At 38.3% G+C, this 27231-nt stretch overlaps 1 protein-coding gene across 1 annotated transcript; it reads left to right on the forward strand.

The window, feature by feature from the left end:
- The first annotated feature begins 1420 nt into the window (after positions 1-1420).
- On the forward strand, positions 1421-25291 carry LOC134839329 (glycosylated lysosomal membrane protein-like). Its single transcript, XM_063854843.1, has 10 exons — positions 1421-1427; positions 1650-1675; positions 2152-2299; positions 2614-2765; positions 5354-5506; positions 15346-15486; positions 16858-16935; positions 17377-17601; positions 17900-18192; positions 24562-25291. The coding sequence occupies exons 1-10, from the start codon at positions 1421-1423 to the stop codon at positions 24821-24823; spliced, it is 1485 nt and encodes a 494-aa protein (XP_063710913.1). The 3' UTR covers positions 24824-25291.
- Positions 25292-27231: the final 1940 nt, after the last annotated feature.

Here is a 27231-nt window from a genome sequence, read left to right on the forward strand (position 1 = left end):
TTTTTGACTTTTTAACTCGGAGGGAATGAAAGATTATCTCGTTGTTTTAATCCCGTCCCAGGCCTCGAAGGGGATATTTAGAGCATACCACAGGTGCGTTTCACTTAAACTTCATTCTACACTGGACTTCGTCCGATTGGTTCTCTTGGTATTTCGTGCTGTGAGGCCAGCAACCTCTGTCAAGAATATTGAGTCTTAAATGGAGTTTAGCTATCCCACTCCTCCTTGCTGTGTGAGCTGATGGGATTCAGCTAGTCGAAGAGATTCAGTTCAGAGACTGACGATGGCTACGTCTGTCCATCTGATTGTGCATCCGCAGTTAACCATGTGATGCAGACTGGGAGGGCCTTGACTACATATTTCACAAGCATTGGGAGTTTTAGGCTCTCACCGATTACGGTAGTTAATCGGACGTAGAGAATACGCAGATCGGAGCTGAGCAAATTTGCATTTGGTATCACACGGAACATGTTTTCAATAGTGTCAACTTCCCGTGGAATTAAGTTTTAAGCTTTATTGTAGATGATTTTTGACGGTGCTGGTTTATAAACTCAAGGTTTTTAGCACGGTTTGTGATTGAAAAGTGCTGCTTTTGGTATTAGAGGAACGATGTCATAGTGGTTTCAAACCATTGTTCTTCTTTGTTGTTTCGTGGACGGCGCGTTGAGGTTGGTAGCTACCTAGTAGGAATTATTTAGAACGAATTACTCCAACTGGGTCGATACAGTTTTTCTCGCCTCGTTTTGTTTAAAATGCAGTTTGGTTGGGTTGAATTTGGGTAGCCAACTGGTGGCTTTTAGTTGACAACAATATGACTGAATTCCTATATGATACTGTTTTTATTTCGGCCATTGAAAATAAGGAAAAACTTTGTATTCGGGTGTGTTCCTATTTTTTTCCTCGCAAAGTCAGGTGCCAGAAGTAATTATCGGAATGTGTTGTGATACATCAAATTAAAGCGCTTTCAGTCGAACGACATCAAAAAAACTTCAAAAAGTTGCCCCAGTGTCGAGACAAACTGGTTTAAGCTTTTGAGTCTTAGTTTCGAACGGGTAAAGCGATCGAGTAACATTCGTTAAATAAAAAATCTATTTAATTTTAAGCTTCAGGCAAAGAAAAATTGCTTTAACCAAAAATAATTTCGGAAGTTTCATTTTGCGCTTTCTTGGCAATAAAGGTTTTTCAATGAATTTTGAAAATAATTGGGTCAAAAATTGAAAAAGTATTCAAAAAAACAATTTTTTTTCAGTATGTTGTTTGCTATTCCTTTTTTGAGGTCAAGGGCTGTCGGTTATGCCTAGTTCACACCACGCACTAAAAGCAAAAAAGAAACCTTTTTGTAGTATTTTATGAATATGTTCGGAACATTCTGCGCTTTTTGCACAGCAACCGGCTATCCTTGTTTTATTTATTTACAGCTATGAAATGTAATACACGTTTGTGAAACTGAACATTGATTTTGCTCCGCATTTAATAATTTTGGGAATTTATAATTAATTCAACGCATAATTCTTTTGCAACACTTGTTTAGATTTAGGCATTTTTAATGAAGTAATCCAATTTTATAGCTTGGTATGTTTTGGTATGTTTTTCTCCTGTTGTGTCTTGATTTTATGCTAGATGTTTAATGTGTAATTGACATTAATTAGCGACACCTTTGATTGGTGTGGCCAGGGTCAGATGTAAGATTCTCTCGATGGAATGCAATTTTTTAAATTTGTTTGTCGATGAAATTGGTTTTCCACGAAATTTGTAGAAAACGGTTCAAAGCATACATTTTTAGGCACTTGGGAAATTTTTACCAAAACATCGCTTTTTTTCGGAGACCGCTTTCCCTCAACATTTACAAAATTTTAAGGTTTGGTCGAAAAATGAGGAAATTTTTAGCCTTTTAAATTTTTTTAGGGTTGGTCAAAAATTGACCTCATGATTTATAATCTCTGAGGGGAAGCGGCTTCCATCCAAACTCGTTACTGGTTGTATCGACTTTCTATTAACAGGCGAGGCCTGAAAAGTTGTTCGCGCTAGTTTTTTTTTGTGTTCAAAGCGGAGCTCAAATATCAATAAATCGAGTAGCAAATCTGCAAAACAAATTTCGAAGATTTTTTGGAGGAGTGTCATGAGCAATTTGACATAATGATGTGTGTTTAGCTCTCTCCGCCACAGTACAACCCGAACTGTGGTGAAAACAACACTATCTGCTCCTCTGAGAGCGGAGTGGCATCCCATGTGGACAATCTGCTCCTCACCAAATCCACTTCTGCCTCCGACACACTATTCTTCGCTTGGTCCACCATCGGTCAGAATCAGAATCAATCACCGATTATAGTCATTTACGCCTAGAAATATAATTTGAGCAATACAACCAGCGAAACTTCAGTTTGAACAGAAATTCCTGCTTGTGACTTTTATAACTTTTTCAACAACTTCGGCTGCTTATTTTGCTTTTAGCATTTACTTTTGAAAATTTAATCTAATAAATCTCCAGAAAACCAAATGTGAATGCGATTTACCTTTATTTGAAAAAAATCCAAATTTTTGTAATGAGAAAATAGTAGTTTTATATTGTCAATCGGATTGGAAAATATTGGATTCTGTATTAGTTGATTATAGGTGGGGCGCCTTCACTCGTGTTGATCAGGACTGCGCCGGGGGCAGAAGTGACTGTGGACTGGTCTGACATGCAGACAGGGATTTCGGCCTATCCACAGCTGAAAGTCACGAACGGCACGATACTCTCCAAAAATGGATATGTGTTCACTGCGGTAATTAATTCGTTGCGCTATCTAATTCTTGTCTTATTAAGAGTCGAAGAACGTATTAAAGACTCTTATATAGGTCGTGGTGTTTTTTGTTTCAAGTAAAAGCCTTGAAATTTTTCATGCCCAAATTTGACTATTCGTTGTTTACACAAGCATTGCTTGTGTTATAGTGTGAACTTTCTTTATTTCCTACCTAAGTCGTGCAAATATTGTTGCGATGCAATTGTTGCGACAAAATGTGTTCATTCTGAAAGTGTTCATTTTGATCAGGCTATTAAGTGCAGCCAATGCTAGGGATATTAACAGCGACTATTATATAACAAATAGAACTTTAGCTTCAAGATATCATGGGTCTGTAGCGTAGAGGTAGGGAAGGAGACCAGCAACAAAAGAAGAGGGTTCGAACCTGACAGTGTCGGATGTTTTTAATGAAATTTTTCGTATACTAGTTAAAATGCGTCCGCTCTGTAAATTGAGGCATGTTAGTTGGTAAATTTCTTTTTTTTTCAAATTGACTGGTACTGCTATTGCGTCATAATTGGCTTGCGTCACTTAGCAATTATGTAGACTCATAATTGGCGTGCGTCACTTAAGAAATTTTGTAGACTCAAAATTGTACTCATTCAGTTTTTCCCAGTAGCGTTATCGGTCATATTTTTGCTTGTGTATGCGAAGTGTAGCTTTGTCTCTGAGTTGACTTTTGCTTCCTTATCGAACAAATGTGTAAAGTTTATAAAAAACATGATCGACTTTTGGTTTCAAAAATGAATTTAGGTTCAAAGAGGCTATCTAGTTTTTATTATCTTCGTTTGTTTTTAAGAGTAATGTCTGTAGTGAAAACTTATATAGGTGTTGCTGATTTTTTTGTTTTTTTTTCAGGAAAAAGACTCAAATTTTGTTTACGTTCAACTTAGATTTTTCGCGATTTGTCTTGTGATTTTTTTAAAGTTGAGAAAATTTCCATTGTTAAAAGTAGGGCCAACTCCACTAGCGAACAGCAAAAGTGTGAAGGTCACGAAAAACGTGATCAACTTCTAATTTCGAAAATGGACAATAATTATCAGATTTCCCAGCGAAATAAAAGTTTCACCTATTGATCCAATTTTTCTTAAATTGGGTGATTTTTAACAAAAAGTGTTCATGAATTGTTCTTCAAATTCAAAGAGCTTTAAGGCAATCTATTGTTTTTTCTGAAAGTTGAAGAATTTTGAAAAGATATTGTTTTTTTTCAGTTTCCTTGTTTTCATTACTTTTTCCCAACTGTCAGTTGGCTATGTTTTCAAAAACAAGCCTGTACTTTTTTCTAGTTTGACTTTTTTTTTGCGTCTACATTGTTTATTTTTCCAACTCTCTGTTGGCTATATTTGGTTTATGGGAACCAGTTATTAGACCCGATCGCATTTCTCTGACCGGTACAGTGACAACGTGGTAACGAAAAGGCAACCCGCAAATAGTTAACAGAATACTAGCGTAAATATGAAGGGAAACGTTGCGTTCTTCAATCTAACTCTTCAGTGTGAAAAAGGCGCTGAATTATTCAAGCCTTCGAGGCGTCAAAAGATTTTTGATGATATAAAGCACAATTACAGATCAAACTAAATAAATGAGCTTCCTGCTGAGAATTAAGATTATTGTTTTTATTGTTTATGATGGTTTGTGGTATATTTTTTATGGATTTTTTTTTGCAGAATTAAGACAGTTTTCTGCCAAGCTGTTTTCTTCTCTTATTTGCTGGATGATTTTTGATACTTTCGTTGAAAGTAACTAATTCCTAACTTAACTCTGATTCTTAACCCCAACTTTTTCTCTGGATTCCTTGGCTCAGGATAAGTCCAACCATGTATCATTTATCGATTTTGGACGGTTGGTTGAATTTTTAGGGTAAAAAAAAAACAAAATAGGTCTTAACCCCAACTTTTTCCAAAAACGCACTTGTCCTAAAATATCATTCAATTGACTTTAGAGAGAAAATAAATACACTAAAATGTAGGGTTTTTCAAGAGGAACACGAATATATTTCTTTTAAGTTGGTTAAAAAACATCACATTTTTTTTTTTCACAAAAGAAAAGTCGGGACTTTTTGGATTTTTTCGGTTAAAAAAAAACCAAAAAATTGCATTTTTTAACATTTTTGTTTTGTTTTAACAACCTACTGACCCAAACGACACTCGAAAATCATGTATAGAACATACTCAAAGCAATTGATTGACTTTGACACACTGTTATGAAAAATTGGGCTTAACCCCAAAAATGACCAAAAACGCACCCATTTTCGAATAAGTTTTTTTTTGTCTTAAAATGATAAAAGTTAGCTCTAATTGACATTTTTGGAAACTAGAGACCATATACTAGCTGTCCCGATCTCTTAATTGATGAAAAAAAAACAATTTTTCTATGCGAACTTTGCAAAACCCAACTTTCATTTTTCTTAACCCCAACAAAAAATGATCCCAATATTTTTTTTATCAAAAGCCGCAAAAGGATAAAAAAAACATAGGGATTGGTGTAAATGCTCTCGAGAGTCCATATATGACCTCTATTTATCCTAATTCGCAATAGTTTTCGATTTTCCCAGGTCGGCCATTTTTTAGGGTCAAATAGAAAAACGCACCGGTACTAGGCTTAGGGTTAGGGCAGAAGTGACTGTGGACTGGTCTGACATTCAGACAGGGATTTTGGCCTATCCACAGCTGAAAGTCACGAACGGCACGATACTCTCCAAAAATGGATATGTGTTCACTGCGGCAATTAATTCGTTGCGCAATCTAATTCTTGTCTTATTAAGAGTCGAAGAACGTATTAAAGACTCTTATATAGGTCGTGGTGTTTTTTGTTTCAAGTAAAAGCCTTGAAATTTTTCATGCCCAAATTTGACTATTCGTTGTTTACAGAAGCATTGCTTGTGTTATAGTATGAACTTTCTTTTTTTCCTACCTAAGTCGTGCAAATATTGTTGCGATGCAATTGTTGCGACAAAATGTGTTCATTCTGAAACTGTTCATTTTGATCAGGCTATTAAGTGCAGCCAATGCTAGGGATATTAACAGCGGCTATTATATTACAAATTGCACTTTAGCTTCAAGATATCATGGGTCTGTAGCATAGAGGTAGGGAAGGAGACCAGCAACAAAATAAGAGGGTTCGAACCTGGCAGTGTCTGATGTTTTTAATGAAATTTTTCGTATACTAGTTAAAATGCGTCCGCTCTATAAATTGAGGCATGTTAGTTGGTAAATTTCTTTCTTTTTTCAAATTGACTGGTACTGCTATTGCGTCATAATTGGCTTGCGTCACTTAGCAATTATGTAGACTCATAATTGGCGTGCGTCACTTAAGAAATTTTGTAGACTCAAAGTTGCACTCATTCAGTTTTTCCCAGTAGCGTTATCGGTCATATTTTTGCTTGTGTATGCGAAGTGTAGCTTTGTGTCTGAGTTGACTTTTGCTTCCTTATCGAACAAATGTGTAAAGTTTATAAAAAACATGATCGACTTTTGGTTTCAAAAATGAATTTAGGTTCAAAGAGGCTATCTAGTTTTTTATCATCTTCGTTTGTTTTTAAGAGTTATGTCTGTAGTGAAAACTTATATAGGTGTTGCTGATTTTTTTTCAGGAAAAAGACTCAAATTTTGTTTACGTTCAACATAGATTTTTCGCGATTTGTCTTGTGATTTTTTTAAAGTTGAGTACATTTCCATTGTTAAAAGTAGGGAAAACTCCACTATCGAACAGCAAAAGTGTGAAGGTCACGAAGACCGTGATCGACTTCTAATTTCGAAAATGGACAATAATTATCAGATTTCCCAGCGAAATAAAAGTTTCACCTATTGATCCAATTTTTCTTAAATTGGGTTATTTTTAACAAAAAGTGTTCATGAATTGTTCTACAAATTCAAAGAGCTTTAAGGCAATCTATTGATTTTTCTGAAAAGTTGAAGAATTTTGAAAAACTATTGTTTTTTTTCAGTTTCCTTGTTTTCATTACTTTTTCCCAACTGTCAGTTGGCTATGTTTTCAAAAACAAGCCTGTACTTTTTCTAGTTTGACTCTTTTTTTTGCGTCTACATTGTTTATTTTTCCAACTCTCTGTTGGCTATATTTGGTTTATGGGAACCAGTTATTAGACTCGATGGCATTTCTCTGACCGGTACAGTGACAACGTGGTAACGAAAAGGCAACCCGCAAATAGTTAACAGAAAACTAGCGTAAATATGAAGGGAAACTTTGCGTTCTTCAATCTAACTCTTCAGTGTGAAAAAGGCGCTGAATTATTCAAGCCTTCGAGGCGTCAAAAGGTTTTTGATGATATAAAGCACAATTACAGATCAAACTAAATAATTGAGCTTCCTGCTGAGAATTAAGATTATTGTTTTGATGGTTTGTGGTATATTTTTTTTTGCAGAATTAAGACAGTTTTCTGCCAAGATGTTTTCTTCTCTTATTTGCTGGATGATTTTTGATACTTTCGTTGAAAGTAACTTATTCCTAACTTTTAAAATCTTTGCCGGCCTTCTACCGAGCTGTCTTAAAATCGGATTTTTTGCAAAATTCCACGTACATATTTCACTAACACGTTCTTTCAAAGATCTTTATTATCACCCTGGGAGAATTAATAATTGAATTTGAAAGGCTGACATAGCTGCTTTTTTCGAAATCATTTGCAGTTTTTGTCATCTCTAAAAACAAGTTAAAGTCCTCTATCTATCACTTGAAACGCTTGCTGGTACTCAGTTTTACGTCATGACAAGAATTTAACAACTGTCATGCCACGCATATAACATAGTATATTTATTCGCTGCATTCTTGCTGCAGTTATTGCAGTGGCGTCAAAGATCTCCCACCAGCCGTGCTAAGCTATATCTCATGGTGCTTAATCTTTTGCTCATCTGTCTGTTCATCTGTGCTAAGATACAGACCTATTCTTATTTGTTACGTTAGCTAACAACTATTGTCCTTAACTACTTGAAAACCCTTTGATTATGAAAGTTTATGAAACTCTGGATCGGATAAGATCCCTTATAAGTACAATATTACTTATATACTACAGCTGTAGTTATTTAATTCAACTCTTCGATTTTACCGAGTTTTTCGGTCCCTGAGTTCGGTAAATGTCATGGCGCAGCCAACAGTTCCTGTATCGGATGACAGGACGGACCTCGCTGCCTTACCCCCATTCTGGACGAAGCCATCTCTTTCCCCACCTTATAGTTGGGATAGCTGGTTCGGTCAATTCAGCCTAGCACTAGGTATAAACGATAATTTCAATGTCTCGGACGTTATTGTTGAGCCCGGCGACGTGCACGACGACCCCCCTCCCAGACCAGAATCTAGGTCGGACCCAGAGTCTCAACAAGAATCGGATGATCGCCTTCGCTGAGATGCCGCCGTAAGACGACGGGTGGAAGAAGCTAATGCCGAAAGGAGGAAGAAAGGTCCGCGAATCGGAATGAATTGGTGCAAGAGCAAGATCCAGACTATTTTTAGCCCTGGGAAATGAAAGGAGAAAGAAACTGGTGCAAGCTTTTCCACATGCGGACCTCAATCGACTATCGTTTAGAGAATTTTTCCAAAACTGTGTCTACGCTTGCTTTCAAGGTGGAAGTTAATGTCGCCATGGAACGCATTAAACTTTATAATTCTTGGTACATGGAAGCGAACGATTCATTTTTATCATTTCACTCAAGACTGTCGGCTCAGGCGGCGTGCTGTAATCAGGGTTGGCTGTTTTAAAACCCAACCCTGGCTGTAATTGGACCGAACAGGAAGAACGCAGTGTGGTAAGAGACTTGTTTATAGGACGTATCCGTGGCTCGACGTCCAAAGTACTTTAATTCGAAAAAATCCGGACGCCACTGGAACCTTAAAATTAGCGTTGGAGCTGGAGAAAGGTGCTTCTACTTCAAGGGAGTTCCAGAAGATCTTACCCCACAATAAGAACGTTTCTTCCTCTTTCAGCTTGCCCAAAATCAAACAAGAGCCAACCTTCTCAGTTCAATCGCGTCGGGGTGGTGGTCAATCCTCTTCCCGCAAATAAAATGCACTGGACAAGAAAAGTCAAAATCCATCACGTTCGTGTTATTTTTGCAGTAACACGTATTCTCCGGACCATCGAAAAGTTGCCCGGCGCGAGATGTAGAATGCCGTACATGTAAGAATAAAAAGACATTTTGCAAAAGTGTGTAACTCTAGACGTCGAGTTAATCGTGTGGAAGAAGAGGAAGCGCAATCAAGCCTGGAAAGGGAGATCGATCATATTGTTCTGGATCAAGACGATGACAGTGAACCTGAATATGGAATTCTCAGTATCCAACCGCGAAGTAAACGTTCTTCAGTTCGAATTTGTAGTTTGGAACTGCTAAAGTCTAACCGTGGTACACCCCGTAATTTGAGTCTGATGTTACGTTCAAACGCAAAGTCATTCTATGCTACAGTCGACACAGGAAGTCCGGTGTCTTTCTTGAACAAAAGGTTAGCGGATGTGTTGCTTCGACAAAATCCGAAATCACGATTCATCAGTGTCCAAAATTTGTGAAGTGCACTACAGGTCATTTCATCAACCCCATTGTGATAACAGCAAAGAAAGATGGATCGATTAAACTCGCAATGGATGCTCAACCCCTCAACGCTCAAATATAGAAAAATAAGTATCAAATGCCAAATATTCAAGAACCAATCGATTCGGCAGCTTAGATCATTACTACTGATGTCCCTGGTTTGGTATGGTTGATGTCTCTCGACTTAAAATACGTGTTCAGTCAAATTAAACTTTCGAAATTAACGAGTAGTCATTGTAACTTCAATATCATTGCGGAGAGTCGACAGGAACGTACAGATTCAACACTAGGTTCTACGGGTTGACAGATATGCCGTCGGAGTTTCAAAAATCGATGGATTGTACGCTGCAAGGAATTCCGGGAACTATTTGCTATTTGGATGACATTCTAGTGGTCTCAAAGGGGACGCTGTCTCAACATACTGAAATTGTTTATAAAGTTCTCTCTATGATGGATGAGGAAGGTCTTGCGTTGAAGTTGTCCAAATGCGAGTTCGGAGTGGATAAGTTCGATTGGCTGAGTTTCGATATCCACTCTTCTGGTTGTTCCCCAAAATTCTCCAAGATTGAAGCAGTTCGCAGTTTGAAGGCACCTAGGACACTTAAGCAACTCCGGTCTTTCATGGGAACCCTCAACCATTTTCAGAAGTTTATGCCTGGATTACATAACCTCACGTGCGAATTTCAGGAATCTCTTAAACTTGGTAATAAGAGGAAATTCGTTTGGAAAGAACCTCAGGAGGGGGCTTTCCAGAAAATTCTGGATCTCGTTGCAGAAATTACTGACTTGATCCTTTATGACCCGGCAAAGAAGACGCGCGTCAAGTGTGACGCAAGCCACAGCGGCTTGGGAACATGTCTGGAGCAAGAGACCGATGCAGGTTTATGGGTACCTCTTTCGTTTGCCTCACGCTTCCTTAATTCCGCAGAACTTAAATATAACACTAATGAACTTGAATTGTTAGCGGTGGTCTGGGCGTACAAGCATTTCCGCACGTACCTATTAGGTAATAAATTCGAGATACTAACGGACCATAAAGCCATCATTTCGGCCCTAAAAGAACACAGAGGAAATAGACCATATCAGTCACGCTTAACACGCTGGGCGGACAGGCTTTTACCGTTTGATTATGACATCAGGCACGTGCCTGGTGCTACGCTTGGTATGGTTGATTATCTTTCTCGAAACCCTACATTTGACGCCCCCCCCCCCCCCAGTTCCGTTTACGATGAGTTATTTGTCATCAAAGCTATAGAAAACTTCACTCAAGCGTGTAACTCAATTATGGCTGGCGCCTGAGTGCAGCCACCAGATCTCACCGACAACACTTCTGTTTCTCATATATCCACTGAGGATTTACACTTCGCCAAAAAGTCAGTTGACATTGGTATTTCCGGTGCAATGCGGCGAGAGGGCGAATTCTCAAACTCAATTACTCTCGTCCAATCAGAGTGATTCACTAGTGGTGAACAAACACCGGCAGGGGCCGATGATTTTCTATCGCATTGCCACAACGACGTATGCAGTTGTCCTCCGCAAGGGGCAGTTGATTGTGTCACTAGCAATCTACACCAATCACAATTCAATGTGGTTTCAGGTAAGTGGACACCAATTAAGTGGCGCTCGTTGACGGAAAATATTAACCAATCACGTTCGTGCGTTCGTTCAAGTTTTTCGCCACGCGAGGGATGCATAAATTTGACGGAAGTGCTCAGCCAATCAGAAAAAAGATGCTCAAAAAGCATCAAGTCGCTAGAGGGTGATCGGTCGTATGATCCCGTACTCAACCAATCAGTTTCAAAATTGAAATTCACGCATCCTCAAGGCCAAAACAAGTCATTCTCAAATCAGTTTTGCTCAGTTGTTAACTCATATTCAGTTGGCCAATCACACTCCGATCTGACTTCGCCTATTAACGCCTCTGCCTTGCTGGGTAATACAGCAGTCAGAGAAAATCTCCTCGACTTTGTCGAAAACTTCGATGCGGCCCCAATTCTCATTTCACCTAGCACCCCGGCTCCTATTATTGTGGAAATGGCTCTGGCCAACCCGCCACGCTCTCGCCCGTTGCTCAGATACACTCTACTGCAGACCGTCAGCAATCAAGCTCAGAGGAATCGTCAGGGGCCTCCCAGAATTCCACTACAGTCAATTGCGAGTTCAATCGAGAAGTGTTGTCGCAGACGCCTCGCAATCCGGGCCCGTCAGCAGCGTGAGTCTTAAGGAGTTTATGCGATCAAGACGAAACTCTTTGTCTCCCAAGATAAAAAGGAGATAGTAGGCCTTCCCAGCTTATTCGATGTTGGGCTGCTGACGGAACTTACTGACAAAGATGAGTTTCTCGGGCCCATGAAGAGGGAAATCTTGGACAACGACGTTCAGTCCTTCTCGAAACAGGGTGTGTACACTTCGCAGTTTTGTCCAATCGCGTCTGTGGTGGATAACTGTATCCTAATCGACAACAAGCTGGCAATACCCTTCAAACTCCGTTCGGCGATCCTGACCCGAATCCACCTTTCTCACCCGGGCCAGCAAGCTATGATGGAGACGGCGGAGTATATTTGGTGGCCCTACATGAATCGCCAAATCGTTGAGAAATGTCAGGGGTGCATGGAATGTACCAAGTTTGGTAAGAACCTGAAGTCATATAAAACCTTTAATTCTTCGCTACCGCTCCCTCCCCTCTTTGCTCCTAACGATGAAGTGCAGTTAGATTTTGCTGGTCCGTTGCAGGATGAAAAAGGGAAAAAGGTCTTCATCTTAGTCGCAGTAGACCGGTTCTCAAAATTCCCGTCCGCTTTACTTACAAAAAATACCGGTTCCAAAAAAGTGGTCAAGTTCCTAGAAGCCTATATACGCATCCACGGCATACCAAATTCTATACGCACAGACCACGGAATACGTGCTTAAAAATACGTTGCTTAAAGAATTTTGCAAAAACTTGGGAATCGATCAATTGTTCTGTCCAGCCTTTGACCACTGTGGCTGTGGTCTAGTGGAAAGGACTTTCCAGACGATAAAACGTAAATTGGGAACAGAGGCATTTAGCCCTCAGTATAAAGGTCTCAATCATGTACTCCACACGATCTTGGATGACCTTAGAAAATCCAAGCATGCAATCCTTAAGAAATCCCCTTTTGAAGTTCACTTCGGTAGAAAACCGAATACGGAATTTTCTTTGGCTAGGGATAAGATTCTTGCTAATGCTTCTGATCAAAGTTCACTTGCGCGGAGTCTCTTGAAGCCGCAAAACCGTCACAGTCAAGATTATAGCCTGGACAGAGTAAAAGTGGTCAAAAGCGGTCTTCACAGTCCAGATGTGCCACTCCGCTTCAAGAAAATCGTCCCGGGCCAGAAGATAGCCGACACCAAGTAATATAAGGCCCTTGAAGAACTTGCACTTGCTGCTAATAATTGGAGCCAGATTAAACGCAATATCAACGTGGAGACGGGACGAAACCTGATGCGGGAACTTGGGTCGCGCGAAAATGAGATTGCTTATGCTCTAAAAACAGGCCTCAATAAAAGTTTCCTGAGGTTTTACGACCGCGTTGCGGATGCGCCGAGTAGAGAGCCTTCAGCTTCACCGGACTTTCCGGTACGAGTACTTTAGAATCTCTGTTGTTACATAGCCCTGATAAAGTAAAAATTTACAGAAAATGTCTAGATAGAAAATCTGTCAAACCACTTTATAGACCGGCAAAATTCAAGATCACAAACAAAACATACTTTACGATACGGGAAAAGTATACCGGAAGAATCATATAGCTTTAAAACGCAATGTTAATAAATGTGAGGTTTTAGCTAAAAGATCAGCAGCAGCCCCCGTTCGGGGAGTCAGGATTGGACAAATGCTTCCACGAAAAATAGCGCCAAGAGGCCAAACTATTAGGCCTACGCACAATTGTCCTATCACCATAGTGCCTGCTTCTCATCAGCGGTCGACAGCTCCACCAGTGGTCCTGTTGTCGGACTCGGACACTCAGGAGGCTCTGTCCCGGACTCAGTCGCCCAGGCGGTCTCCTCGTGCGGTGTCCACGCCCCAGCCGGCCTCGAAAACCTCGTCAGCGCCTCTTCAGGCATCGTCGACGAATCTTGTTCCTCAGACGCCTTCTACTCTATTGCACTCATCTTTGCCCTTGGACTCGCCATTGGGAAATCTGAAAGCCTCGAATACCTCTGTGGCCACCCTACCTACTGCACACACCGCAGCCGTACGAACCCCTACTCTAAGATCTCGATACACCGCTCAAATGATTCCGGTTAACTCAGCGGGGCCATCATCGTCTCCAGGCCCAGAGGCGACAGAACTCGCCAAACCGGGTCCCACTACTTGAGAAAGTCTAATTAAAGCCAATCCGACTCAGCCAACGGTGCAGGATGACGTGGAGTCGCAAACCTCATCGTACTCAAGTGCTAGGGCGTCAGGTCGCCATAGAAAAACTCCAGCTCGCTACGGCAGTCCAATTCGTCACTCAGTAAAAGATGTGGAAAAAGGTGTAGCCACTTCTCCGTCGACAGTTCAGGTCGGAGGCAGTTCCCCAGTCACCCCAAAGCGATGCTTCATTAGAAGAAACACCGAGGACTTTGTTCAGTCAGGTTCTTCGACTAGCAGACATTCCCCAAAAGAGATCGTCTTTGAAGAATAAACAACCCCAGTATCAAAACTCTCTTAAACTTTCGTTAAAACTCTTATGCCTAGTCTGTTTCTCACCCTGGCGGTGGTGTTGTTTATATTAAGAAAATCGTATTGTATAAGATTTTTTTGTTGGCCCCGGGTATGTCATGCCACGCATATAACATAGTATGTTTATTCGTTACATTCTTGCTGCAGTTATTGCAGTGGCGTCAAGGTCGCCCATCAGCCGTGCTAAGCTATATCTCATGGTGCTTAATCTTTTGTTCATCTGTCTGTTCATCTGTGCTAAGATACAGACCTATTCTTATTTGTTACGTTAGCTAACAAAACTATTGTCCTTAACTACTTGAAAACCCTTTGATTATAAAAGGTCAATTCTGGATCGGATAAGATCACTTATAAGTATGTTATTACTTATATACTACAGCTGATGTTATTTAATTCAACTCCTCGATTTTACCGAGTTTTGTTAGTCCCTGAGTTCGGTAAATGTCAACAATAGGGAGCGAGTAATTGTTAATAACGGTATGAACAAGATATTTTTTAAAATACTGATGGGCAATGTTTATATAAACAATCCATCAGCGTTCCCAGCTCTGTATACTTTTGAGCATGTGTAAATGAAGTTCTTTGAAGTTCTTTCAAAGATAAGATTTTTAAAAATCGCTATCTAATTGCAATTAGATTGCGCATTTTAAGTCTCGAGACTTAGATTGTATATTTAGTTTTTCTAAACGTGCAATCTAAATACGCAATCTAAATCTTAAATTGCGCAGTTCCTCTAATGTAAATAACACAAGTCAAAGTCGCACATCTTAGTGTACAATTTGGTACAAAATTGATTTGAAGATATCGAAGACTTGAGCTCAAATATTTCAAGCATATTTTACGTGCAATCATGAAAAATTACAACTTGTTAGACTGAATTATTCCCAATGTTTCGCACTTGCAAATGGGTTTTTCAACGTTTAAGTGCGACTTTTTGTAGCGATTCAAATTTGAAAGCGTTCAATTCATTGTTTAAAATTGAAGCTAATTGTCCAAATAGTTCCCTTAGACTTAAGCTATTTTTAGCACATGTTAATTTTTGAAAATCATTAGACGTTCCTATAGGAAAGTCTAGCGATTGTGAGTGGCTTAAAATTTTCCATTTGGTCCCTCCATCATCAATATACGCCCCCTTCCGCTAATTAGCGGTTTTTTTAGTCAAGAGTAATATGAATGCAGTGTCGACAATACTGAGAACTTGCTGCAAGCATTAATAAAATCTCATCCTCCTATGCCATCTTATCATGAGCTTAGTTTAGTTGAAATCGGTAGTTATTAGACTGGTATTTTTTCGTATGTAACATAAATACTCTAATGAGTAATTGCGTGGATTTGCTCTTAGATATGGAAGTGTGAGACGGATGACCCTGGCGCAACTAGTGTGAAGATTCCCGTGGATTTGTCCGATTGTTCCGCTGACAAACTCACTCGCATACCCCTGGACGAGACAGTACTGTGGTACAACAACTCACACACCATCGCTGTAAGTTTTCCTAACTTCCTCTTCTTAGCCTCTGACACAAAAGAAGAACAGTATTATAAGGACACAATTTACACATAACAAGGATAGCCGGTTACTCCTGCAATTAGCACAGAATGTTCCGACCATAGATAGTCTTTGGTTTAGACGTTTTTTTTCCAAATAAGTGCAGTTTTTTCTGCTGTGTGTGATAAAAGGATCTGATATAAAATTATAATTAAGGCATATTAGACAGTCATAACTTTTTGAAGTTTTTGGTTCCCAAAATGAAGCTAGAAAGTCCAAAAACTAGTTTTAAATGCTTAAAATTAAGTTTTAAGGTTTTAAATTAGGCATAATTCTGCTTGGGCATAACAAACTACACGCTCTTTGGGCCTAACTAAGCCTACACGCGAAATTAGACCAAAAATCAAAAATTTCAAACCGGTTTTTCTCGACACTGGGAAAAATTTTTGGAAATTTTTAATGTCGTTCGAATCACTAAGATATATCACTCAATCCAGTCCCATGATTATTTGTGGTACCTAATTTTGCGTGGAAAACAAAAAAAATTAAAACACCCGAATACAAAGTTCCTCCCCAATAGTTTACTCTTCAACTAAATGATAGTACAATCAGTTACCTGAGCGATTTTTTGCATGCGGGCAGGGGCGGATTTAGGGGGGGGGGCGGAGGCCCCCCCCTCCCCCCTCAGGGATTCGACACCCTGCCGACCCAAAGGGTCCCCTCTTTGGTACTTTTTAAGAAATCCACTTTTGGCCGACCGACCCTAAAATTTTTCTAAAGGCGCCTTGGGCGCCAGTATTTACTAGTTTTGAGGGGGGGAACGCGCGCCGAAAAAACGCAATTTTTTGGTCAAAAATTTCCAAAAAGTGGCTAAAAACGCCTTTTTTGACTGTTTTTTTTTTTCAAAAATTTGCCTGCGGTGCAGAAAATTTGCCAAAACAGGGGCAAAACAGTGCTTTGGGAGAGCTCAAAAAATCAATTTGGACCTAAAAAAAAGGTCGTCAAAATTTTCGATTTGTTTTTGAAAATCCGCCCCCCCCCCCCCCCCCTCGAGAAAATCCTAGATCCGCCCCTGCATGCGGGTGTTTTGAAAAACTTTTTTTGGCATTTTAAAGTTTTCGGACCTAAGTGCAATTTGAAACCAAAAATTCGTGTTATTTCCGCAAGCACTCCCCTACAACGATGGTTTTCACCCTCCCCTTCCTCATCATAGCACATTTCCATTTTTCCTTAGAACTTGACCGATTGTTCTCACTGATTTAGTTGCATTGCTTTGAATTTCCTGCTTACATTATTATTTTTCAATAAAAAATAGCTAATTGTGGCTTTTTAACATGAGTGTTTCCTAGCCGGAAATTTGTTTTTCAGTCTATTTCCAACATTGGCTACAGCTTCAGCTTCCGTTCGGACGATAGTCGATTTGGAGATGGAGAGCTAACCGTGCAGGTTAGAAGAGAGAAATGCGTCATTTAGTAATTTAAAAAAAACGTTTTGTTAGAATCTGAAGCGATCTGAGAAATTTAGATGCATGGACATGAACAGGTTGATATTGTATTGGAAATTAATATCGAGATTAATTTGGTCGATATTAATTTGGCCTATTCTCATATCAGAAGGTTCAAAGATTTCGTTTAATCAACAAAATATCCAACACTGACCGACCTCCATGCTTCGAATTAAGAATTGTCGAATGTTGATATACTAATATAACATTCTGTTGTTTGAGCTGTGTGCCATGAGGAAATCCTTCGCACGAGACGTAACACTTTAAGTGTAACCGAGGTTTACTTTAAAAGTTAATATTCTAGAGTTTATATTAGCATGGGCGAAACAGCTATACTAGTTCACTGAATGAAATTTCGTTTACGTTTTTAAAATTTGTACAAGGTTACAATCTATAAGGAATCCGGACGTTCGGATTCCTCGACTGGCCTGGAGCCCTCGTTGCATTCTGAGAATTCTACCCAGTTTATGTTGGCTTTGGATAATTTCCCGGACTCTGGTAAAGCGAGGTACTCTCTAGAACACCTGTACATCAGTGCGCAGGGAGAGGATATCACGTTCAAAACACACAGGGGGCTCAACGACCAGTTCACGCCTGGAGTCTTCCAAGTGAGTGATCTTCATTCCTTTTCAAGCATCACCATTGTTGCCTTGGCATCTACGTCTATACACATCCTGAAAAGAAAATATATCCTGGAGTAATAAAAAAGAAGACAATACAGCTAAAGGTCGAATGATGAGCGTATTATTAACCAATTTTTAATTGTGTCTGTGTTGCATAGCTTGGTCTTTAAAAACATGCAAAGTGCTTTTAACAATACTGAGAGACATTTCTCAGCTATCCCCCGTATTTTGTTTATTTCGTGTATTTTGATCCTATTTGTTTCATTCGGATGTTTTGTATCAGTATCAGCAATACAATGCACATGCCGCTTCTGGTCAGCAGACGTTCTTCGGGTGGAAGCAGGCCGGATACAAGAGCCCCAAATTGGATCTGCAGAACATTGTGACCGTGTACTTTCAACAAGAGCCAGAAGAAATTCCGGTGGCTAACGGCTCTGGTGCTTTTAAAAATGTCTCTTCGTTGGCCACTGATTTTTTCAGTGGTACACGTCTACTAGACAGGGTTTGGTCGGTGTCATTCAACATGACATTTGGGTCCAGTGTAGATGACGATGGATACGATCATTATTTGACATGGTAGTATGTTTTGCCTTAACAAATTTATGACATGCAGTTGAAGAAGAAGAATAGTTATTAAGAGTAATGAACGTAGTGAGTACTCTTCTATAGGTCGTGTTGATTTTTTTTTCAGGAAAAAGTTTTAAATTTTTTTCATGCTCAATTTTGATTTTTCGTGGCTTGACTTTTGGTTTTTTTTTCAAGTTCAGTGCATTTCCATTTTTGGAAGGAAGGCAAACACCACAATCGAACTGCAAAAGTGTAAATGTCACGAAAAACGTGATTGACTTCGAAAATGGAAATTAATTGTCAGATTTCCCAGCGAAATAAAAGTTTCACCTATTGATCCAGTTTTCTCAAATTGGGTTTTTTTCAACAAAAAAGTGTTAATCATAATTTTTTTACAAATTCAAAATCTTTAAGGCCATCTAATTTTTTTTTCGAAATACAAAAGTTGAAGAATTTTGAAAAAAAAAACAAGTCAGTTTTTTTCAGTTTGCTTGCGTTATTACTCTTTTCCAGCTGTCAGTTGGCTATTATTACACTTGCGAGCGTAATGTATGGGTAGGAACCTTCTAATAAAAGTGTTCAATAGAAGTGTTTACTTATTTGGTGGCCTTTTTGCTATAATCACGATCTGTAGCATTGGAAATTTCATTGCATCTGTTCTCTGCTTTGTTTGTGGCTAGTGTTTGTGATTTATTAAGCCTCCGTGGCTGAATGGTTAGTGCGATAGACTTATTAGACTGACTAACTTTTACTGAGTGTAATTGTTATACTAGGACTTTTTTCCAACCTCAGTCGCAAATAGTGGTTCACTTTTTGAGGCACCTTTACTGCTTATTGATAGCATGTGCTTTGACATTCGAATAGTATTAATTTAACACAGTTGATGCATTTTATTTTTTATCAAATGAACTGAAAAAAGCCATGCACCAAGTGGCACCAAAAACAAACAAACACACTTTTGCATGAATTAATTTGAACTAAGACAAACTGGGCATTCACACTAACTTGCATGTAAAAAAAATTGGCTCGCATGAGACAAATTATGAATTAATATTGAATTTCAAAAACATTGCGAAATAGATTGAGAAAGGAAGTTTCTGACATCGAGGTTTATTTATTGTTGTTGTTGCTTTTTTCAGTTCATTTGATAAAAATTGGCAATTTTTAGCATATGCAGCTGCTTTGTTTGTGACTTGTGTTGTTAGGTTGTTAAGCCTTTGACGTTTCCCAAAGGGCAGGGTGTGAGACTCCAATTCTCGAGGTCGCAGCTTCGAAGACCATGCTTAGTTAACGTTTACCAAATCGAGGTTTATTTCTATTTTTTTTGTTTCACTTAATAAAGCTGCTTTTTGTCGTATTCTGGATAGTGTTATCGAAGCGCAGCTGCGCCTCTGTGTAATCTCTAGGTCGCAGATCGAATACGAGACACAACCGAATTTTTACTAATTAAAGGCTTATTTCTACTTTCTTTTTCTTATTGTATTTTATAGAGCTGCTTTTTGTGGTGTTTTCGCTAGTGTTTGCGGTGCGCAGCTTCTTCTCCTTGTAAATGTACTTTTAAAACAGTATACACATTTCATTACTCTGAGAGGACAGCCCAAGAACGTACTTGCATTTTAACATGAAGCCTATGAACCGATTTGGGTTTTTAGATGACTGCACCGAGCCCGAACAGGTTCCAAAGACTTATACAGCAAGAAACATTAGAGTGAAAAATATAACAACAAATAGAAAAAGAAACAAAAGTCCTTAAATGGCATCATTATTAAAAATCGAAGACACACAAATATTTCTGAAAATACAATTCAGCCGCATTAGACATTGATTAGGCGTACGTTTCCTTGAAATATTTTTATGGTTGATTGTCTTTTAATTAGATTTAATGTAGCTCAAAATATCAACAAAAAATCAATTTTGTTCAAAAACCTGCTTGTAGGCCTCTTGAATCAGTTTAATTAAGTTTCTTGAACTTGCTCACTTAGAGGCTTATGCTTAGAGGTTTTGCCTCCATAATACGGTTGGAATTGGATGGAGACTTTTGACAGAGGGCACCCAACTGAGACCATGATACAATAATCAGTGAACAAGTCCAAGACGGAAAGCAGTTTGCCAAAAGCAAACTAAATCCAAAAACGAAGCTCAAAAAATTAATTTAGAACGTTTGTTCTTCTCGCAAAATTTAACTGGTGATTGTGCCAACCAAGTATGAGCCAAAGATAGTGTATAATCAGCAAATAAAAAAAACAAGGTATCACGAACCACTTTCAAAAGCTGGATTTTCTTTTAAAAGTTGAATTTACTGGTTTTAAATTATTTTCTTGCAGCAAAATCAATAGCCTGGATATCCGTCCTTCATTGAAAAATTCCGCATCTTAGTTTGAGCAAAGTGTTTTTACAGCAGGCCTTTTTTATGTTCTGGAATTTCGAATATATGTATTGAACTCGAATAAATATTTTTAAAAACTGCATCTGATAGCGATCGATATAAAAACGTCAGCAATTCGTAAGTTTAGAGTTCGCGGACAGTTAAAATGTTGGTACATTCAAAAAGTGTTTTCACAATGTCTTTTTGAAAAAGTAAAGATTGCGAATTATCTTTCTGCACTTTTAGAATGGGTGGAAATGAGATGTAGCTAGTACAACCTAATATCAAAATATTGTATTGTTTATTGGATTAAACATTTGAATCGTGGTATCGCAATAAAGCGTTCCTGAGGACTGGAAGCCAATTTTTAGAAATTATTCCGCTTTACGCTGCTAATTATGCAAAATTTCAATGTGCTTACTGAACGTAAGCCTTAAATCCAGAGTTATACCGAGATATTTGCATGAATACTATAGCGAATTAAAGGCGCTTTTCTTGGATGCATTTAACGTGTACATATTTTGAAATTTAAACTGATCTTATTTGAATTTTATCAATTATTTGAATTTAATCAATTTATTGAGAAAGAATAAAAAGGGCCGAGTTTTGATCCTTGAGTAATACCTCGGTCGACTTTCTCCCAAAATAACCGTAATATATTCATTTTGATGCGTTGAAATCGGTTTGATAAGTAATTTTTTTCCTCTGAAGACATTGTCCATTTAATCCTTAACAGCCCGAATTCTTTATGAAAAAAGAATGATTTTAAGTGAGTTCAGCCATTTCAGCGAGTTCAGCCATTTGTCAACCGTATTACGTTTTGATTGAAAACCAAACTGTTTGTAAAAATATTATATTTTCAGCTTCCATATAATTGTATTTTCTGCTGCATAATTTTTTGCTGCATAAAATTAGTAAATAAATCGCTCTATAGTTACCCATCTCTAGTTTTGATCCTTGCTTGAAAAATAGAAAACTTTAGTTTGCCTTACAAATTTTGGACAGATCCCGTTTTTCATTCTTTTTTTTCATGGGTCAGACGAGGAACCACTGGATCGCATGCCAATTTTTTTTTGTGTGTTACGAATATCATCCAGCCCATCAAAAGGCTTTTTCTAAAACTCATTGATTGTGACATAAATTTCTTCCGCCTTACATGGATAATTGTAAATTGAGAAGTTCGGCTCGACTTCAAAATCAGTTAGCGTTTGAGGGATAGCTGAATTTAGCTTATGACCAATACTAGCAAAGAACGCAATAACTCTTTGCGAATCTGCATTTGAGAATGATTGTGAAACCGCTTCTGTCATTAATCTCACCAATCATTTTTTGTTTGATTTTTTTTTTCTGTAACTGCAACTAAGAAATTTTGTATTTGTGTTGATTTAGCAATACAACATTGAATATTTAGTCAAACTTTGATTTGGCTTGCTTAAGTTCATTGTCGACTTTTCACCTCTGGACTTGTATTGCTGTGCTGTATAGCTCTACGATTGGAATTCAAAATCCAACCTTGATAGTCTCTTTTTTGAAGATCATTTTTTGAGACTTTTTGAGTACCTTTTGGCGTATTTAGTTGGTTAATAACCCTGTGTGGCAACAGGGGCGTAATTGTCAATTGTGTTTTTGAGTGTACCTAAAGAATCATCTATATTTTTTTCATACAGTAAGTAGCGTTTGCAATTCTCGTAGGAGCTCTTTAGTGAACAATACAATTTGCTTATTACTTTGGTGAGAGACATGTTTATAGCTAAAATAGCCCTCTAATTTTTACTTACGATTGAAAATTTGTAATTTCACTGCCATTTGATCAGAACTTTTTTCCAGCAAATGAATCTCGTGAATGATCTGAGAATCTCGTGAATCTCAAATCAATCTCGTTTTTCAGCAAATGAAATATGATCTATGTAAGTTTCAATAGTTAGCGTTACTTCATAACCCAGAACATTGGAGCTATTTGAAATCACTGCATCTGAATAATTTAGTGTTGCAAGATTCTTCTAGAGTTTATCGATATTGACGTCACCGCAGACAAACTGTAAATTTTTGAGACATTTGTTCCAGACGACTATGAAACTTCTCGATTAATGACATTTTGTCTGTTCTAGTAGGGTTATAGGCCAATACTATATAATAGGTAGTTGTGAGTACCCTTACTTCCATAATGATGGATTCCGGTAGTAAATAACGTCCTTCTTCAATAAATATATGCTTTTATCGCAATGGATCAAAACGCCTCCTCCTTCCGTACCAGACCTGCATTTTGAGACACATGATTTAAACCCTTCAATATTGAAGCAGCTAGGGTCGTTTGAATCATTCAACCAGGTCGCGCTTGTTACTGTTAGTTTTGGTGGTGATGCAAGACTACTTATAAATGCTTCTGGTTTCTCATGATGTTTTTTACTAGATCTTGTTTTTTTATGTAGCAGTTTCCGACAGTTAGTAGTTAAACATTTAGCAACATTAGCACTTGATTAGGTTACTGTTTATAAAGGGAATTTGGGAATTCTCATTGAGGGAATTTTATAAGACAATGCCGCATTCGTAAGCAGTCTATGCCGTCGATATTCTTGTACTTGTAAATTATTGATCCTTCACGTGACCATGCTGAATCAAGCCTAGCATCTTTCTTCGTCATGTTCAGATATTTGACTGGAAATGTTGTGAGGTCTTCGAATGTTTTAATATCTTTTATTGCTTTAGATTGTTTGAGTTTTTTCTTGTTCTTTAGCATGCTTACTTCCTTCAGTCTCATTTAATAAAGCACGATAATCGTTTGAGGTTGATTTTTTTCTGGTAGGCAATCCGTGCGCAGTAGAAATATCAGTTTTTGTTACCCTAGCATCAATAATGGCAGCTACTTAAAATATTGTGGCGATATTTTTTTAGTTGTCTTCAAATGTTCGCCGCCTATTTTGGTCCGAGTCAAAATTTTAAGGCTTTTCAATCATTCTCAGATTATCTCTGCTATAGAGCCTTCTATAACTCTGCCTCACTCTCGAGCTTTCAGATCGCATTGGCTTTCTAGGTAATTGAATATGTCGTCAGCTTCATCGAGAAAATGTGGTTTCATGTTTTGGATTTCGAGGGATATGATTTCTTGAACAGTTGAAGCAATCTTGGCTTTGAATTGTTCTAGCATAGTGGCCATTTATTTTTCAGTTGTTTGTTTGATGGTCTTCTCCGAATTTTTATCAATGATTCTTTTTCGGACTCAGCGGTGACCATACTCACTTTTTTCTATTAGTGCAATACCAGTTTGGTCTTTTTATTGCAATTCTGGATTATCTATAGCATTTTTTGGGCAGTTGTTTTGATCGAGTTGTGTTCTCTTTTCGCCGGTGTGTTCATTTCACCTTCAAATCAGTTTTTTAAAATCAGTTAATGACAACAATTTGAGTTCAATTAGTTCAAAGTATGAGCAACACTGCTGTTTTTTTCGAACGAAAATCCCGCAAAGAAAACCACTAAAAGTGCTAACATATTTTCAGGCTCTTTCTGTTTATAATTCCCCCGCCAGCCTGTTACAGAAAATTTATAACCTCAACGCGGTAGGTTTTATCTTGGGCGATGCTTGTAATTAGCTCCGCTTTACTCTTCCCCGTTCGACGCCCTGGTGTTTCACCGAAATGGGCGGCGCAACCAGAGTCACCGGACGTCTTGGTTACTGGAATCGAGTCGCTCCGTCTGCTCAGAGGCAACCCGCCGGTGGTCGAAGTGTAAGACGAGAGGAATCTACAAGCAAGAAGCTTCCCCTGGAAGTACTGGATATAACCAAAACTAAGACAACAATCCTCTGAACGCCGAAGTACTGTACACTCGCGCAACCAGTTGCAGACATACTACTAGTTTGAACCATTCTAAATTACTAAGATTATCGGACGATAGCGCTGCCCTTCAACCAGGCAACAACAACATTAATTTGCTGGGATTGAGCCCATGTTTGCTTTTACAATTTTTGGTTTGAAATTGGACTTGAAGGCAAGTGTGATGTGTTGTTGTTTGTTCAGGGAAGGCCAGATGGGATATGGGACTGTTGAGTACGATGAACTGACTGTAGTTATAATATCGATCACAGCAGTGGGTATATTTGTGCCGCTGGCCGTGATTGTGCTGGGGGGAGTTCTGGTGTTTGTTCTGAAGCGAAGGCGAGAGAAGTTCTACGATTTGCAGCAGCATGCGCATGCTGATCGAACGGCTACCAACACACCGTATACGGACAACGAGAGTGACGCGAACAGACCGAATGGGTTTAACTATCAGCAGATGTAAAATGAGGTCGCAAATTTATGAATGAAATATCAAAATTGCAGACGACCAGGAGTTGATTGTTTATAGCTACTAGATGTAATGTGTTTATAGCTACTAGATGTAATGTATGACCCTTAACAGTGAAATTTCCCTTAGGGTTGATTTCCTTTTAATATTTATAAGTGATTTCGCTGGATAATTTGAACACCAATCTGAATTTGTGCCCTCAAAGAGTATATGAACCCATAAGTTTACTTAATCTATCTAATTTTTATGTCGTACATCTTATTGTTTTATAAATCTATTCGAAAAGCTGCTCAGCTAATGTTTCTTTCCAATATTTACAAAAACTCAATTAGATAGCGTGTGATTTGGTGCTATTATCATTCACAAGATATTATTTTTTAAACTGATTTAGCCTGTTAGATTTAGACTGTTACTTAATGACCAAAATACTAGTTGACGAATTTAATTTTCCCACTACCCTAATTCCGTGATGTCTTATTGCGTGTAGCGGGGCAGTACCTTGCCGAAAATCTAAATCTTGTTCAACAGTGCCGAAAATTAGTTTGAGTACTGTTTTTACTCATCCCAAATAATCATGACAAAATTATAATCAAATGGAAATTGAAAAGACAAAATAGATGATTTTTTTATTTGATGACGTCTGCAAAAGTTCACCAAGCGTGGCGTCATAACTTTTTCTGAGCAAAAAATTAGCTCAAGAAATCGTCAAATTTTCTCGGTTTCGCTCCAAAATAAAACAGTATTAACGCAAAACTGCCAACAATTCACAAAAAGAACTGAAAACTCCCAAATATGATTAATTTTGGAGACTGTTGAACGCATTTTAAGTTTCGGCGCTGTTGTACTTTGGCACTGCTGAATGCCCCTTGTGTAGCAATTAAGTGCTGCAGCTGTGCACTGAAGTTTAAAATGATCGGAGATCAACTGACTGCGAGTAACAAGTTACCAAAAAGGCTCGGTTGACGTTTTTTTTGTTTTCTTTCAACCACTTCACCTTATCTCAAAATTCTCTTCTATCGGACTCTTTGACAATCTGCTCTGAAAAAAATGATTCATTCGCTAGAAAGAAGGGATCTTAATAACTATTTCCCCCCTATGATACCTTGTAACGAATCCCCCCCCCCACCACCATAAAGAAAGTTGAACAGTTAAGCATTACGAATTTGGTGCCGTGTTAACAAGTCCCCCCCCATTGCAATATGGAGGGGGGGGGCAATTGTTAACAAGATCCGAAAGAAGCGGGTCTTTGATTCTTGCATCAATAATCAAGAACGAAGTTCTGCTAGCAGATCTTCTTTCTCGATTATTGATGCAAGAATGAAAGACCTGCTTCTTTCTAGCGAATGAAACATTTTTTCACAGAGCAGATTGTTAAAGAGTCTGATAGAAGATAGATCATGACACGCATCGAGAGCTGCCAGATGTTATCGGTAGCCACTGTCATCTGCCATGTGGATTTTTGCATAATACCGAGTTCGAACCAACGATTATTGCAGTTTTTTAAAACTTTTTCTCGGATTGATTTGGTTTGTTTTTATCTTCAGATATTCAGTGGCATCTGATGTTGTACCTTGTATGCAGGAAGACAAAGACTTTATTTCCTTGAAAAAACTTTATACTGCTCAGTTCATTTCCTCGTTTTTTAGTAATTTATTCGATAAAACAAACATCTTTTAACGGATTTCGCAAACTATTTAATGTATTATACTGGCTCCAGTTGTTTAATATACAACCACTGGACGTAGAAGTTGCAACTTAGTTTTCTTCCGATGAAACGAAGATATTCAGTGGCATCTGATGTTGTACCTTGTATGCAGGAAGACAAAGACTTTATTTCCTTGAAAAAACTTTATACTGCTCAGTTCATTTCCTCGTTTTTTAGTAATTTATCAAAAAATTCTCGAAGCGATTTGCTTATCGTGATAGCAGCGAAATTATTCGATGAAACAAACATCTTTTAACGGATTTCGCAAACTATTTAATGTATTATACTGGCTCCAGTTGTTTAATATACAACCACTGGACGTAGAAGTTGCAACTTAGTTTTCTTCCGATGAAACGAAATATTTTCTTCACGCTGTTGCCTTTTTTTTCTAAACGTGATATGGCTATTCAGTCAAAGCTCGTTAGAAAAGTGTTCCGAATGCCATAAAGCGCCCTAATAAATAGCTCCAGTATCTTGAATTTTTGGACCTCAAAGTGTTCGTTCGAAAGTCTTATATCTTAGATAGACCCGTACAAAAGATTCTAACATAAAGAGGAGCTCGATAACTTGCTGAGCTCTTCGGCAAAGTTTGACTGAAGTTTTTTTACGCTTGCGATTAGGAAGCGTATCAAATCGGAATGTCGACTTTTTCGGGTTAACAACTAATTTAACAAAATCAATTGAATCAGTTATTCAT

The sequence above is a fragment of the Symsagittifera roscoffensis genome, chromosome 1 (assembly GCF_963678635.1).
Source record: "Symsagittifera roscoffensis chromosome 1, txSymRosc1.1, whole genome shotgun sequence".
Lineage (NCBI taxonomy): Eukaryota > Metazoa > Xenacoelomorpha > Acoela > Convolutidae > Symsagittifera > Symsagittifera roscoffensis.